The sequence below is a fragment of the Loxodonta africana genome, chromosome 4, assembly GCF_030014295.1.
Source record: "Loxodonta africana isolate mLoxAfr1 chromosome 4, mLoxAfr1.hap2, whole genome shotgun sequence".
NCBI lineage: Eukaryota > Metazoa > Chordata > Mammalia > Proboscidea > Elephantidae > Loxodonta > Loxodonta africana.
Window position 1 is genome coordinate 143,679,444 of NC_087345.1, and position 14,726 is coordinate 143,694,169.

The 14,726-nt window shown below is 39.5% G+C and overlaps 1 protein-coding gene across 1 annotated transcript in view; it reads right to left on the reverse strand.

Moving 5' to 3' along the window:
• Window positions 1–4,379: 4,379 nt before the first annotated feature.
• Window positions 4,380–14,726, reverse strand: part of TUBAL3 (tubulin alpha like 3) — a 38,675-nt gene continuing 28,328 nt past the window's right edge. Inside the window, 2 exon segments of the mRNA XM_064285190.1 lie at window positions 4,380–5,715; window positions 8,204–8,352. Coding sequence (XP_064141260.1) covers window positions 4,771–5,715; window positions 8,204–8,352 — 1,094 coding nt within the window. The 3' untranslated portion in view covers window positions 4,380–4,770.

Genomic DNA, 14,726 nt, shown 5'->3' on the forward strand with positions numbered 1-14,726 from the left:
TCTGACCCAAGCCCTGATGTTTTCAGTCACCTCATATGCGTGCGAAAGCTGGAAGACTGAAGAAGAACTGGTGCCTTTGAGTTCTGGTGTTGGCAAAGAATATTGAATACATCACAAACTGCCAGAAGAAAGAACAAGTCTGTCTTGAAGAACTACAGCCAGAATACTCCTTAGAAGCAAGGATGGCAAGACTTCATCTCATTTACTTTAGACATGTTATCAGGAGGTACCAGTCCCTGGAGAAGGATATCATGCTTGGTATAGCAGAGGGTCAGCAAAAGAGACAAAGATCCTCAATGAGATAGACTGACACAGTGGCTGCAACAATGGGCTCAAGCATAACAATGATTATGAGGATGGCACAGGACCAGGTAGTTTTTCATTCTGTTGTACATAGAGTCGCTATGAGTTGGAACCAATGTGACAGCACCTAACAACAACAACAAGATACTTGGGAGGAGGTCCAGCAAGTAGGTGGAAATTTGGGTATAAAATTCAACAGAGAAAGAAAAATCAGAGATAGAGTTTTAACAGGAGCCGACATAAAGGTAATACGGTTGTGAGTAAGATAAACAAAGGCAGGAGAAAAAGACCAAGAATATCTCCATTAAAGGAAGACTAGTGGTTAAGCACTACAGCTGCTAACCAAGAGGTTGGCAGTTCAAATCTGCCCGGCGCTCCTTGGAAACTCTATGGGGCAGTTCTACTCTGTCCTATAGGGTCGCTATGAGTTGGAATCAACTCGATGGCAGTGGTTTTTTTTTATATATATACAGAAGAGGGAGCCCTGATGGCAAAGTGGTTAAGAGCTTGGCTGCTAACCAAAAGGTCAGAAGTTCAAATCCACCAGCCACTTCTTGGAAACCTTAGGGGCAGTTCTACTCTGTCCTATAGGGTCGCTTTGAGTCAGCATCAACTTGACAGCAACAGGTATACAGAAGAGAGAAGCCCTGGTAGCACAATGGTTAAATGCTTGGCCTCTAACCAAAATGTTGACAGTTGAAACCATCAGCCACTCCACAGGAGAAAAAGACCTGGCAATCTGCTCCTGTAAAGATTAGAGCCTAGAAAACACTATGAGGCAGTTAGTTCTACTTCGTCATTGTGTTTATTATGAGTTGGAATTGACTGACAGCACACAACAGCAACAATGTAAGAGTGTGGAGATGTTAGAAGTAAGAGGAGACCAAGTAGAGCCACCAGAGTCAAAGGAAAAGCTTCAGAAAAGTTATACCTGGAGGCTGAGAAAGTTATTGCCTTGATAAAGTATTACCAGTGATCTCCAAGTGAACAGATTCAGTAGGCTAGTGGGGACGACATTAAATTACGAAGGTTGAAGAGTGAGAAGAAGGGGAGGTGAAGGCATCAAATGTACACTCTTTTGAAAAGCTTGACAGTGGAGAGATGTGACAGGACCTTCTGGGGCAGTAGAATCCAGAAAAAAAAAGAAAAAGTTTTGATTATTTGAATGGGGAGATTTGGACATATAAGTAGGGAAAACAAAATAGATCAATGGAGAAAAGAAGACGGAATGCGCAAGAGAGAAGAATTATTGAAGGAGCAAGATTTCCTGGAAGATAGGAATCAAAAGGAGAAGGTGTGAAAATGAAGGATGGTCTTGGAAAGTAGAATATTTTTCCTCTGGAATAGTGGAAGATGTGTGAAAATTTGAAATAATTTTTAAGGGGTCAATTGAATAAAAGTACTAAAGGTAAGGGCAGATGAATATGATTACAGTAAAGGTGGAAGTAAGGTCATCTCCAGATACTTTTCAGTTTAATAAATATTTGAGTGCTGACTATGTGTCTGATAATAGAGACACACAGGTAAATAAGATAGTCTCTACCTCAAGATCACATTTAATTAACAAGTCTTTACCTCAAGATCACATTGAATTAGCGTGTATAGTCCTCAAAGTCATTTCCAATAATTATCAAAGGTGATCCTCTGACTTTGAGTAGAAAAGGTAAATATTATTCCCTCTCAAGCCCAGTTTATAGATGATGAATCTGAAGCCAAAGCTCATTAAGTAAGTTGCCCAAGGTCAACAGGTAGTTTCAATGATCAAATTTGCACTAGAATCCACTGCCATTTCCTCTACTTACCTGCCTGTATTAAACATGATCTTTGTCCCTCAGAAAAGGAGGGTGAGAATAGTTGCACAGCTTAAAGAATGTAATCAATATAACTAAATTATACATGTAGAAACTGTTGAATTGGTGTGTTTTGTTGTGTATTCTCAACAACAAAATAAATAAAATCTAGAAAAAAATGATCATCATATATTACTTCATAAATCTCTGTGAATTTTCTTGGTCCTTAATTCATTAATATAAAAGTTGAGAAGAGGCATAAGAAAATAGTAATACAAGATAGTTAGAAATACATATCCTAATAACACTTCCCATATCTCTCAGGAGGAGGAGTTTTCCAAAACTGAAAAAAAATATCAATCAAGTCACAGATTCTAGAAGCTATATGAAGCCCAAGTAGGATAACCACATTAAAAGCCTTGTATCTTCAAGAAACATTATGAGTATCTACCATATCCCTGTGTTAGATACCATATGTACAAAGACTAAGAATAAAATTTTTCTCTCTCAGAAGTCAGAATTTAATAGAAAAAACAAGGAAAAAACAAAAATAACAATACAAAGAATTTGTAATGCCAAAAGAAAAATGGAAATGAAGAGCCATGGAAGTTATAAAGAAACTGTAAAACAATACTTAACTCATTGCTTTAATCCATTCAATATATAGAATATTAAACAGGTCATTTCATGCCTCTACCTTGCCAAGTGTAAAACATTCTTACTAATTCTCTTAAGTCTTTCAAATATCATAGGATTGAATTGTCCCAAGTGTAACTACTTTGAACACTACTAAAAATAATAGTAATAATAAACTTTCTTCTGTATATAAAATATGCAGAAATGGGATTTTTTACAAAGCGCATGGATATATATCAATTCTGTTGGGTTTCCAACAAAAAAGAAAGATATAAACAATTACCATTCAATATAATTATATTGTCTTTGGGGTTTAATAGCCCAAACAGATCAAATTGTTTCTGCATAGTATTTCCTAAAGTTTATGTAAGTTAGAAAATACATAGCTGTAAGCAATGAGAAGGGGAAAAAGATGAAAAAAACAAAGTATGAGAGACATTTGAAAAAATGTGAAAAGATTCAATTTGTGTATAAATGGTCAGTGTTGGATCTGGAGACCCAAGAGGGAACAGCAGGGAGAATATTGGTCAGAAACAATACTTGAAAAAATAGTGACCAAGAATTTTCCAAAACTGACTAAAGATATCAAGTCAGAGATTCTAGAAGCTCTGTGAAGCCCAAGTAGGATAAAACCAAAAACCAAACCTGCTGCCATCAAGTCGATTCTGACATAGCAACACTATAGAACAGGGTAGAGCTGCCCCAGAGTTTCCAAGGAGTGCCTGGTGGATTTGAACTGTCAACCTTTTGGTTAGCAGCCATAGCACTTAACCACTACACCACCAGGGTTTCCCCAAGTAGGATAACCACATTTAAAACCACACCTAAGCACATTATTGTTAATTTTCCAAAGGAAAAAAAAGGCACTAACTTCAAAGGGGCAAGGATAAGACTGACAACTGACTTCTCAGTTGAAATGACACATTGAGAAACACCTCCCCAGTGAGCAGGGAACTGAAAGATAACACTTTTACCTTCTGTCCTGCAGGACACACAGACTCAAATTTCAGAAAGACCCAAGAATGACTTGTTTGTATAAAAAGCAAACTGAGACTTTCAGGCTCACTTTTGGAGGAAGGAAAAGAATCATACAGTATTTAAAATATTCATCCTTTAATCAATGTACAAAATATCAATATGGGGAAAATAACAATTATCAACATGTGCTGTTTTCCACCTCAGGTACAGAAAAAGAAAAGCTTATATTTTAGGGATTCATGGTCTCTTGCTTTAAAAAGCACAGAATAAAGCCAAGTTTCTGTTCTGACAAAACACACAATATGCACACATACACACACAATAAACATTGAAGTGATCCAGTGGTTCAAAGGACTCCAAACCTTAAAAAGTCCACAGATGATATTGTTGAATTATCCTGATAGACAAGGAAAGATATGCTTACAGTGTGGAACTTAGGGTCTTGCCTAATTTTTTTTTTTTTTTCAGTTAAATAAAAGAAATTCTATTCAGTGTATGTCATAGATTGAATTGTGTCCCCCCAAAATATCTGGCCATTTGGCTAGGCCATGATTCCCAGTATTGTGTGGTTATCCACCATTTTGTCATCTGATATACTTTTCCTATGTGTTGTAAATCCTACCTCTATAATGTTAATGAGGCAAAATTAGAGGCAGCTATGTTAATAAGGAAGGACTGAATCTACAAAATTAGGTTGTGTCTTAAGTCAATCTCTTTTGAGATATAAAAGACTTGAGACCTCATACCACCAAGGAACAAGAGCCAGGAGAATAGTATGTCTTTGGACCTGGAGTCCCTGCACTGAAAAACTCACAGACCAGGGGAAGATTGATGACAACGACCTTCTTCCAGAACTGATATAGAAAGCTTTCCCCTAGAGGTGGTACCCTGAATTTGGACTTCTAGCCTCCTAAACTGTGAGATAATATACTCCTGTTTGCTAAACCCATTCGCTTGTGGTATTTCTGTTACAGCAGCTCTAGATAACTAAGACAATGTATACGGCTTGAAAAGAAAGCATGATATTTTAACTTAACATTTATTTCCATCAGTCATACTCGCATCAAAAACTTTGCCCCACTTCCTCATAATCCTTCTCCAGGACTGCCAAATCTTCCCTGGCCATTGAGAACTCTCCTTCTTCCATGCCTTCTTTAATGCACCAATGCAGAAATGCCCGCTTGGCATACATGAGGTCAAATTTGTGGTCCAGGCTGGCCCAGGCCTCTGCAATCGCCGTGGTGTTGCTCAGCATGCAGACAGCCCTCTGGACTTTGGCCAGGTCCCCTCCTGGCACCACAGTTGGTGGCTGATTGTTGATGCCCACCTTGAAACCAGTTGGACACCAATCCACAAACTGGACAGAATTCCTTGACTTCATGGCTGCAATTGCGGAATTTATATCCTTAGAGACCACATCACCTCTGTATAGTAGGCAGCAAGCCATGTACTTCCCAAGATGAGGGTCACACTTGACCAGCTGGCTGGAGAACTCAAAGCAAGCAGCAGTGATGTCTTGCACAGAGAACTGCTCGTGGTAAGGTTTGTCAGCAGAGATGATGGGAGCATAGGTTGTCATGGGGAAATGTATTCTCGGATAAGGTACAAGGTTGGTCTGGAATTCAATTAGGTCCACGTTCAAGGACCCTTTAAACCTGAAGGAAGCAGTAATGGAAGACACCACCTGACCCATCAGCCTATTAATATTGGCATAAGAAGGGCATCTGACACCAAGCTTACGATGGCATATGTCATAGATGGCCTCATTGTCCACCATGAAGGCACAGTCTGAGTGCTCTGTGGTGGAATGGGTAGTGAGGACGGAGTTGTAAGGCTCCACTACAGCAGTGGAGGTCCTGGGGGCTGGGTAGATGGAGAACTCCAACTTAGTCTTCCTGCTATATTCTATCAAGAGTTGCTCCATTAAGAGAGATGTAAATCCTGGTCCAGTGCCTCCTCCGAAGCTTCGGAAAATCAAAAATCCTTGAAGTCCACTGCACTGTTCTGCCTGAGGAAGGTAAATGGAATGTGAGAACTCAGCCAAATACATCCAGAAAGAGTGGTAATGGTAGGATACAATAAATCCCCCACCCCCACCCAAAAAAAAAAATCTTTCAAAAAGACTGGCTTACCATTGTTAACTCCACAGCAAACAGATCTGCTTTGAAATATACTTGGATGGTACTTCTGGAGTGGGGGAAGTGCCTTAGAGTTTCACTATGAACAAAGCACATACAGTTACCTTTCACTGTTCTCCAGGAATTTATCGGCGTGTGCTCTAAATCAAGGCCTTTTATCAATAACAAAGAAAAGAATACGACTAGCAAAATATTGAAGCAAGATTATTTTTCCTTCACAGTAGATGAAGTGCCTATCACTTTTATGCTTAATCTGCTATGCTGGTGTAAAAGGCATTGTATTACCTAGCGATTGTGCCAAACACCAAAACACCTAATACCAAAAGGATTCTCCAGCCTCCTGATGTTGAAAGAAGAATTAGCTGTCAGTAAATAGCATAACTGGAACAAAGTCCTGGCGATCTACTTCCAAAAGGACACAGCCATTGAAAATCCTATGGAGCATAGTTTGACATATAGGGGGTCGCCCTGAGTTAGAATCTACTTGATGCCAACTTTTTTTTTTTTTTAATAGACTAACTAATCTCCAGGTAGGGAGTGTCTCCTGTAACTTTACAAATAGTGGTTACTATTTTAAAATGACAAGTTTTAGATTGCTGTCAATAAGTTGTACCCCTGTAAAAAGTTAAATTGGCAAAAGTTGTGTGACAAATGTATTTACAACAATGACAAAAAAAAGAGTAACAGCTGAGGCTGCTTATGTACAACCAAACACCTCATGGAATTGGGTTCCGTGGTTTGGAGGTTTAGGGTCATGGTTTCATGAGACATCCTAGTTAATTGGCCTAATAATGTGTTTAGTGCTTCTGTTCTACCTCCTAGTTCATTGCGTAGTACCTGGGGTTTTAAAAGCTTGCAAGTAGGCTATCCAAGGTACAATAATTGGTCTCTTTTCACCTGGAGCAACAGAGAAAGAAGAAGAGCCAGGAATAGTAAGAGGAAATGTAACGTGGGCTAATTCCCTCTATGAACAACAACCTCCTTTGCCATGAGACCAGAAAACCTGGATGATGTCTGGTTACCATTACTGAACATTCCATAGAAGAATCCTGATCAAAAGGGGGAAAATGCAAAACAAAATTCCAAATTTTCATGGACTCTATTAGACTTTCTTGAACCATGGAAAGTGGACGAACCTCTGAGACTATTGCCCTGAGATAATCTTTAAACCTTAAACCAAAAATATCCACTGAAGTCATATTAAAACTGAACAATAGTTTAGCTTAACTAGTAAAAAAGGCCTGACTTGAACATTATGTTCTTTTAAGAACTAACTATACAAGATCAAACTGATGACAGCAACTCAAAAGATTAGTGTCATGGATTGAATTGTGTCCCCCAAAACTATCTGTCAACTTGGCTAGGCCAGAATTCTCTTGTATGAATGTATGATTGTCTACCATTTTATCTTCTGATATGATTTCCCTATGTGTTGTAAATCATATCTGTATGATGTAATAAGATGTGCTAGTGGCAGTTATATTGATAAGATATGCAAGATTAGATAGTGTCTTAAGCTAACCTCTTTTGAGATGTAAAAGAGAGAAGCAAGCAGAGAGATATGGGGACCTCATACCACCAAGAAAGCAGAGTCAGGAGCAGAGGGCGTCCTTTGGACCTGAGGTTCCTGTGCTGAGATGCTCCCAGACCAAGGGAAGACTGAGATAAGGACCTTCCTCCAGAGCCAATAGAGAGAGAAAGCCTTCCACTGGAGCTGGTGCCCTGAATTCAGACTTCTAGCCTACTGGACTGTGAGAGAATAAACTTCTGTTTGTTAAAGCCATCCCCTTATTTCTGTTCTAGCAGCACTAGATGACTAAGACAATTAGATTGGAACCTTAGGGACAGTGAGTTTATATTAATGAGGGAGGAGTAATTCAGAAAAGGAGTGTTGTACAACTCGAAGAATGTAATCATTGCCACTAAATTGTACATGTAGAAACTGTTGAATTGGTGTATGTTTTGCTGTGTATATTCTTTCAATAACAACAAAATAAAATTTTTCTAAATAAAATTTAGAAAAAATGACAAGTTTTAGAGTGCTTTGGACATCAATGGTACAAGATAAACCCTCAAGTTGATTTTGACTCACAGTGACCCATGTGACAGAGTAGAACTGACCCCTAGGGTTTCCTAGGATGTAATCTTTGAAGAAGCAAATCACCATGTCTTTCTCCCACAGAGCTTCTTGGTGGGTTTCAACAGCTGGACTTTTGGTTAGCAGCTGAGTGCTTAACCATTGCACCACCAGGGATCCTTGTGGTGGTAGGTAATGCTGGTGACACTTGGGAGGAGTCTTGCTACAGGATCAGAGGTACCCAGGAATGACCCCGTCTAAAGGGAAGAGGAGCCATTTGCCAGCTTTCGGATCCTCTCTAGCACAAGGTCAATGATCTCTGGCCCCACAGAGCGATGGCCTCAGGCGTAGTTGATTGCAGCATCTTCCTTTCCACTAATGAGTTATTCTGGGTGGAAGAGTGAGTGGTACTTCCCTATACGAATCTCATCTGCAGAAAATGAAAGAGGGTCAGTGTATTCTGCTCAATTCAACTGTTTAACACTGGCCCCCTTGTATCCTGGCCCCCATTACCTCAACCAAATGTTGAGATGAAGGAATAGAATTTATACTGCTGAATTAGCTTTTCTTAATTTAGGAAAGACCAGTTAATATAACTGTTACTCAAATCTATGCACTAACCTCTAAGGCCAAATATGCAGAAATTGAAGATTTTTACCAACTTCTGCAGTCTAAAATTGATCAAACATGCAATCAAGGTGCATTCATAATTACCAGTAATTGGAACAAGAAAGTGGGAAACAAAGAAGAAAGATCAGTAGTTGGAAAATACGGCTTTGGTGATAGAAACAACGCAGAAGATTGCATGATAAAATTTTGTAACGCCAATGAATTATTAATTGCAAATACCTTTTGTCAACAACATAAATGGCGACTATACACACGGACCTTTTTTTTTTTTTTTTTTTTATACACACGGACCTAGCCAGATGGAAAACAAAGGAATCAAATTGACAACATCTGTGGACAGAGACAATGGAGAAGCTCAACGGCATCAATAAGAACAAGGCCAGGGCCTGACTGTGGAATAGATCATCAACTGCTCATACACAAGTTCAAGCTGAAGCTGGAAAATAATTACAGCAAGCCCATAAAAGCCAAATAAACAACCTTGAGTATATCCCACCTGAATTTAGAGACCATCTCAAGAATAGATTTGATGCATTGAACGCTGACCAAAGACAAGATGATTTGTGGGATGACATCAAAGACATATATGGAGAAGCCATAGGTCATTAAAAGGACAGGAAAGAAAGAAAAGACCAAAACAGATGTCAGAAGAGACCCTGAAAACTTGCTCTTGAATATAAAGAGTAGCTAAAGCAAATAGAAGAAAGGATGCAGTAAAAGAGCTGAACAAAATATTTCAAAAGGCAGCTAGAGAAGACAAAGTAAAGTTTTATAATGAAATGTGCAAAGACCTGCAGTTAGAAAACTGAAAGGGAAGAACGTGCTTGGCATTTATTAGGCTGAATGAACTGAAGAAAAAATTCAAGCCTCGAGTTGCAATACTGAACGATTCTATGGGGAAAACATTGAAGTACGCAGGAAGTATCAAAAGAAGATAGAAGGAATACACAGAGTCACTGTACCAAAAAGAATTAGTCGACGTTCAACCATTTCAGGAGGTAGATTATGATCAAGAACTGATGGTACTGAAGGAAGAAGTACAAGCTGCACTGAAGGCGTTGGTGAAAAAGAAGGCTCCAGCAACTGAAGGAATACCAACTGAGATGTTTCAACAAACAAACGCAGTGCTGGAGGTGCTCATTCATCTATGCCAAGAAATTTGGAAGACAGCTACCTGGCCAGCTGACCGGAAGAGATCCATATTTGTACCCATTCCAAAGAAAAGTGATCCAACAGGATGCGGAAATCATCAAACAATATCATTAATATCACACACAAGTAAAATTTTGCTGAAGATCATTCAAAAGTGGTTGCAGCAGTACATTGACAAGGAACTGCCAGAAATTCAAACAATTCAGAAGAGGACATAAAATGAGAGGTATCATTGCTGATGTCAGATGGATCTTGGCTGAAAGCAGAGAATACTAGAAAGGTGTTTACCTGTGTTTTATTGACTATGCAAAGGCATTCGACTATGTGGATCATAACAAATTATGGATAGCATTGCAAAGAATGGGAATCCCAGACACTTAACTGTGCTCATGAGGAACCTGTACATAGACCAAAAGGCAATCTTTCGAACAGAACAAGGAGATACTGCGTGGTTTAAGGTCAGGAAAGGCTGTGTATCAGGGAACCTTTCACCACACTTATTCAATCTGTCTGCTGAGCAAATCACTCAAGAAGCTGGACTATATGAAGAAGAATGTGGCATCAGAATTGGAGGGAGACTCATTAATCTGCAATATGCAAACGACGCAACCTTGCTTGCTGAAATTGAAGAGAACTTGAAGCATTTACCAATGAAGATTTAAGACTACAGCCTTCAGTATGGATTGCGTCTCACCATGAAGAAAACAAAAATCCTCACAACTGGACCAATAAGCACCATCATGAAAAAAGGAGAAAATAATGAAGTTATCAAGGATCTCATTTTACTTGGAGCATAGTGGTTAAGTGCTATGGCAGCTAACCTAAAGGTCCGCAGTTCAAATCCACCAGGCGTTCCTTGAAAACTCTGTGGGGCAGTTCTACTCTGTCCTATAGGGTCGCTGTGAGTCAGAATCAACTCAACGGCAACGGGCTTTTTTCAACGGGTCTACAATCAACACCCATGGAAGCAGCAGTCAAGATATCAAATGATGTATGGCATTTGGCAAATCTGCTGCAAAAGACTTCTTTAATGTGTTAAAAAAAAGTAAAGATGCTGGTCCCAGACAGAGCAGGAGAAAAAGGTAGAACAGAATTCGCTTCATAAAAAAAAAGATCAGACTTGCTAGTCTGACAGAGACTGGAGAAACGCCAAGAGTAGGGCCTCCCAGACACCCCTTTAACTGAGGACTGAAGTCACTCCCGAGGTTCACCCTTGAGCCAAAGATTAGACAGGTCTACATGGCAAACAATAACACACGAGAGGAATATGCTTCGTAGTTCAATCATGTATACAAGACTAAGTGGGCACAGCAACCCAAAAGCAAAGACAAGAAGGCAGGAAGAGACACGAAAACTGGATGAATGGAAACAGGGAACCCAAGGTGAAGAAGGGGAGGGTGTTGATACATCACAGGGTTGGCAACCAATGTCACAAAGCAATGTGTGAAACAAAAATATCAAATTAATTTCCTCTGCAAACTTTCACCTAAAGTACAATAAAATAAATAAGTAATTTATAAGTGGATACATAGGTGGTAGATACGTATGCCGAATAGGTGTGAGGGTTATGTAAGAATACACCCACATGCATATATAAATCTGGCTGTGGATATTTCTACATATTTGTATGTTCTACGTGTATATTCATATATACAATACAGCACACAGGAGACATGGATGTGGAAACAACCTAAACATTACCAAACATCTTGCAGGGCTGAGTTACTGGGTTTGAAGGCTAAGGACCATAGTCCTGGGGGACACCTAGGCCAATTGGCATAACATAGTTCATAAAGAAAATGTTCTATATTGTACTTTGGTGAGTAACATCTAAGGTCTTAAAAGCTTGTGAACAGCCATCTAAAATACAAGTATTGGTACCTTTCTGTCCAGAGCAAAGGAAAGTGAAGAAAACCAAAGACTCAAGGAAATAATTAGTCCAAAGGTCTAACAGACCACAGGAACCACAGCCTCCACTAGCCTGAGATGGCAATAACTAGAAGGTGCCCGGCTACTACTACCAACTCCTCTGACCAGGATCACAATAGAAGTTTCCGGGTAGAGTGGGGCGGGGGGGGAGTCCAAATTCATAAAAAAAAAGACCAGATTTATTGGTCTGAGAAACTGGAGGAATCCCTAAGACTATGACCCTTCAGCATCCTTTTAACTTCAACTGAAGCCATTTCTACCTTTCAGGCAAATAATAGCCCTATAAATAAACAATAACACACATGAGGAAAGTGCTCCTTAGAGCAATCATCTAAATGAGACCAAAAGGACAACATATGCCCAAAAGCAAGGATAAGAAGGCAAGAAGGGGCAGGAAAACTGGAGGAATGGAAAAGGGTAACTCAGGGTGGTAATGGGGAAAGTGCTAACACATTATGGGGAGTGCAAGCTATGTCATGGAATAATCTGAGTATAAACTGTTGAATGGGAAACTAATTTGCTCTGTAAACCTTCACCTAAAGTATAATTATGTATAGAGAGAGAGAGTCTTTAAAAAAGAAAAGTGAAGCTGTCACTTTGAAGACTAAGGCGCACCTGACTCAAGCCATGGCATTTCCACTTGCCTCGTATGCCTGAGAAAGAAAAATTGACACATTTGAATTATGGTATTGGCAGAAAATATTGAATGGACTGCCAGAAGAATAAACAAATCAGTCTTGGAAAAAGTACAACCAGAATGTTCTTTAGAAGGAAGGATGGCAAAACTTCATCTCACATACTTTGGACACATTATTAGGAGGGACCAGTCCCTGGAGAAGAACATCATGCTTGGTAAAGTAGAGGGTCAGCAAAAAAGAGGAAGACCCTCAACGAGATGAATTGACACAGTGGCTGCAACAGTGGGCTCAAGCATAACAAGGGTTATGAGGATGATGCAGGTATGGGCAGTGCTTTGTTCTGTTGTACATAGGGTTGCTATAAGTCAGAAATGACTCGACAGCATCTAACAACAACAGTCCAGGAAAAGTGAGTCCTGGTGGCAGAAAGGGTTAAGCACTCAGCTGCTAACTGAAAGGTTGGTGGTTTGAACCCACCCAGTAGCTCTGCGGGAGAAGACCTGGCAATCTGCTTCCATAAAGATTAAAAAAAATTACAGCCTAGAAAATCCTATGAGGCAGTTCTACTCTGTCACATGGGGTCACCATGAATCAGAATGAACTCGATCGCACCAAGCAACAACAACAAGTTTAAGAAAAGGTATAATTTTCTGCATATAAATTGAAAGTGTGTTTTTCTATCATATACCCTATGGCACTTTGATATTCTAAGTCAGATATTTCTATCTACAGAATAGCCAACTGGGTGCTATTTGAAAAAGTATATAAATCTAAATTATTATTGGTATGTTTTGAAAAAAGTTCTAACAAAGAAAGTGTGACAAACTCAAATGCCGACGTGACTCAAATACAGTTAACACTGCACCCGTACGTCATTTCTTACTTCCTGGACACTTGTCTACCTTTCTCAGAGAATTCAGTACCTGGCCTGGTGTCCTTCCTTAATCAACATCCTGAGTGAATTCAATGGTCTTTAAACACATTTATCTGGTAGTTCCACAACTTAGCTCCAGTGTCATTCAGCTTCACTCCACTTGAATCATCACCACTCAGAACTGTTCACCTCCAAAATCTTAAACTTCCAAAATCCTTTCTCTGATTACAACTTTTTTAGTTCCCCTTGACTATGCCTTTGACCCTGCCCCTGACGATCTTTCCAACCTTACCTCCCATCGCTCTCCTACTCACACCCTAAGTTCTTGCTACACTGAACTTGTTAAACTCGCTACATGCCTTCATGCCTCTGTGAATTTGAAAATCATGAGGAGATGTTGGATAACTCCAGAGTTAGTCATTTCTTCCTCAGTGATACCTCTGTACCTTATAGAAATAATAATAACTATTATTATTAGGTTGAACCATAAGAAAATAACATTTCTTTAGGTCAAAAATGGCCATCAATTGGTGATTTTGTTTATTAGTGTTATTATACCATTTACATTTTTGTCAACCTTAGTAGATTGTAGGCTCTTTTACCAGAGAAATGGCATTATCTAGTGATGAAGAGAATAGTTTTTACAGGAAGGTGTGATGCTTAATATTATATGTCAACTTGTCTAGGCTACGCTACTCAGTGGTTTGGCAGATATTATGTAATTACCTTCCATTTTTGTGATCGGATATGATCAGCCAATCTGTTGTAAGGGGACTTCTCTCGGGGCTGTGGCCTACCTCCAGTATATAAATGGCTGTTCTGACAAAACTCGCTCCTTTTCTCTACCCTTCACTCTCTTGTCGCCTGACCTCTGATTCTTGAAATGTAAGCCTGCAGAAATCTCTGGTCTGCCTCCTGACCTGCAGATTTTAATTCGCCAACCCTCACAATCCCAGGACCCAACAGAGGCCTCCAGCCTACTCCCTGACTTGCAGATTTTAGGTTTGGCAGCGCCTGCAACTACGTGAGCCAGCAGAGGTCTTCAGCCTGTCACCTGACCCAAGATTTGGGATTTGCCAGCCCCCAAAATTGTGTAAGCCTTTTCTTTGAAGTAAATTTCTTATATATGCATTTATATACACTTCACAGGTTTTGATCCTCTAGAGAACCCAGATTAAGACAAAAGGCAAACCTAGAATCAAACCTAGTTCTATCCTCTATAGCTCGGTGATCTTTGGCAAGTTATTTAGCCTCCTTAAGACAGTTTCCTTACAAAATGAGGATTAACAATAGTGTCTATTGACAGGGTTGTTGAAAGGATTAAAGAAAATACTTATACAGTCCTCAACTAATAAATAGTAGCCTTCATTATCAAAGGCAAAAATCAGCATTTATTCAAATTTATGCTCCCATTACCTAACTGAAATATTTATTGAACTATGTTAAATTCTTTCTCATCGTGACCTTGGATCCATCAGCCTCTCCTTTTTCTCCATACCCCTACTGCCAACATTAATTTCATTTGTCTCCTCGTCCAATGTGACACCCTGTTCAGAGCCATATGCTTGCTGCCAGCTCAAA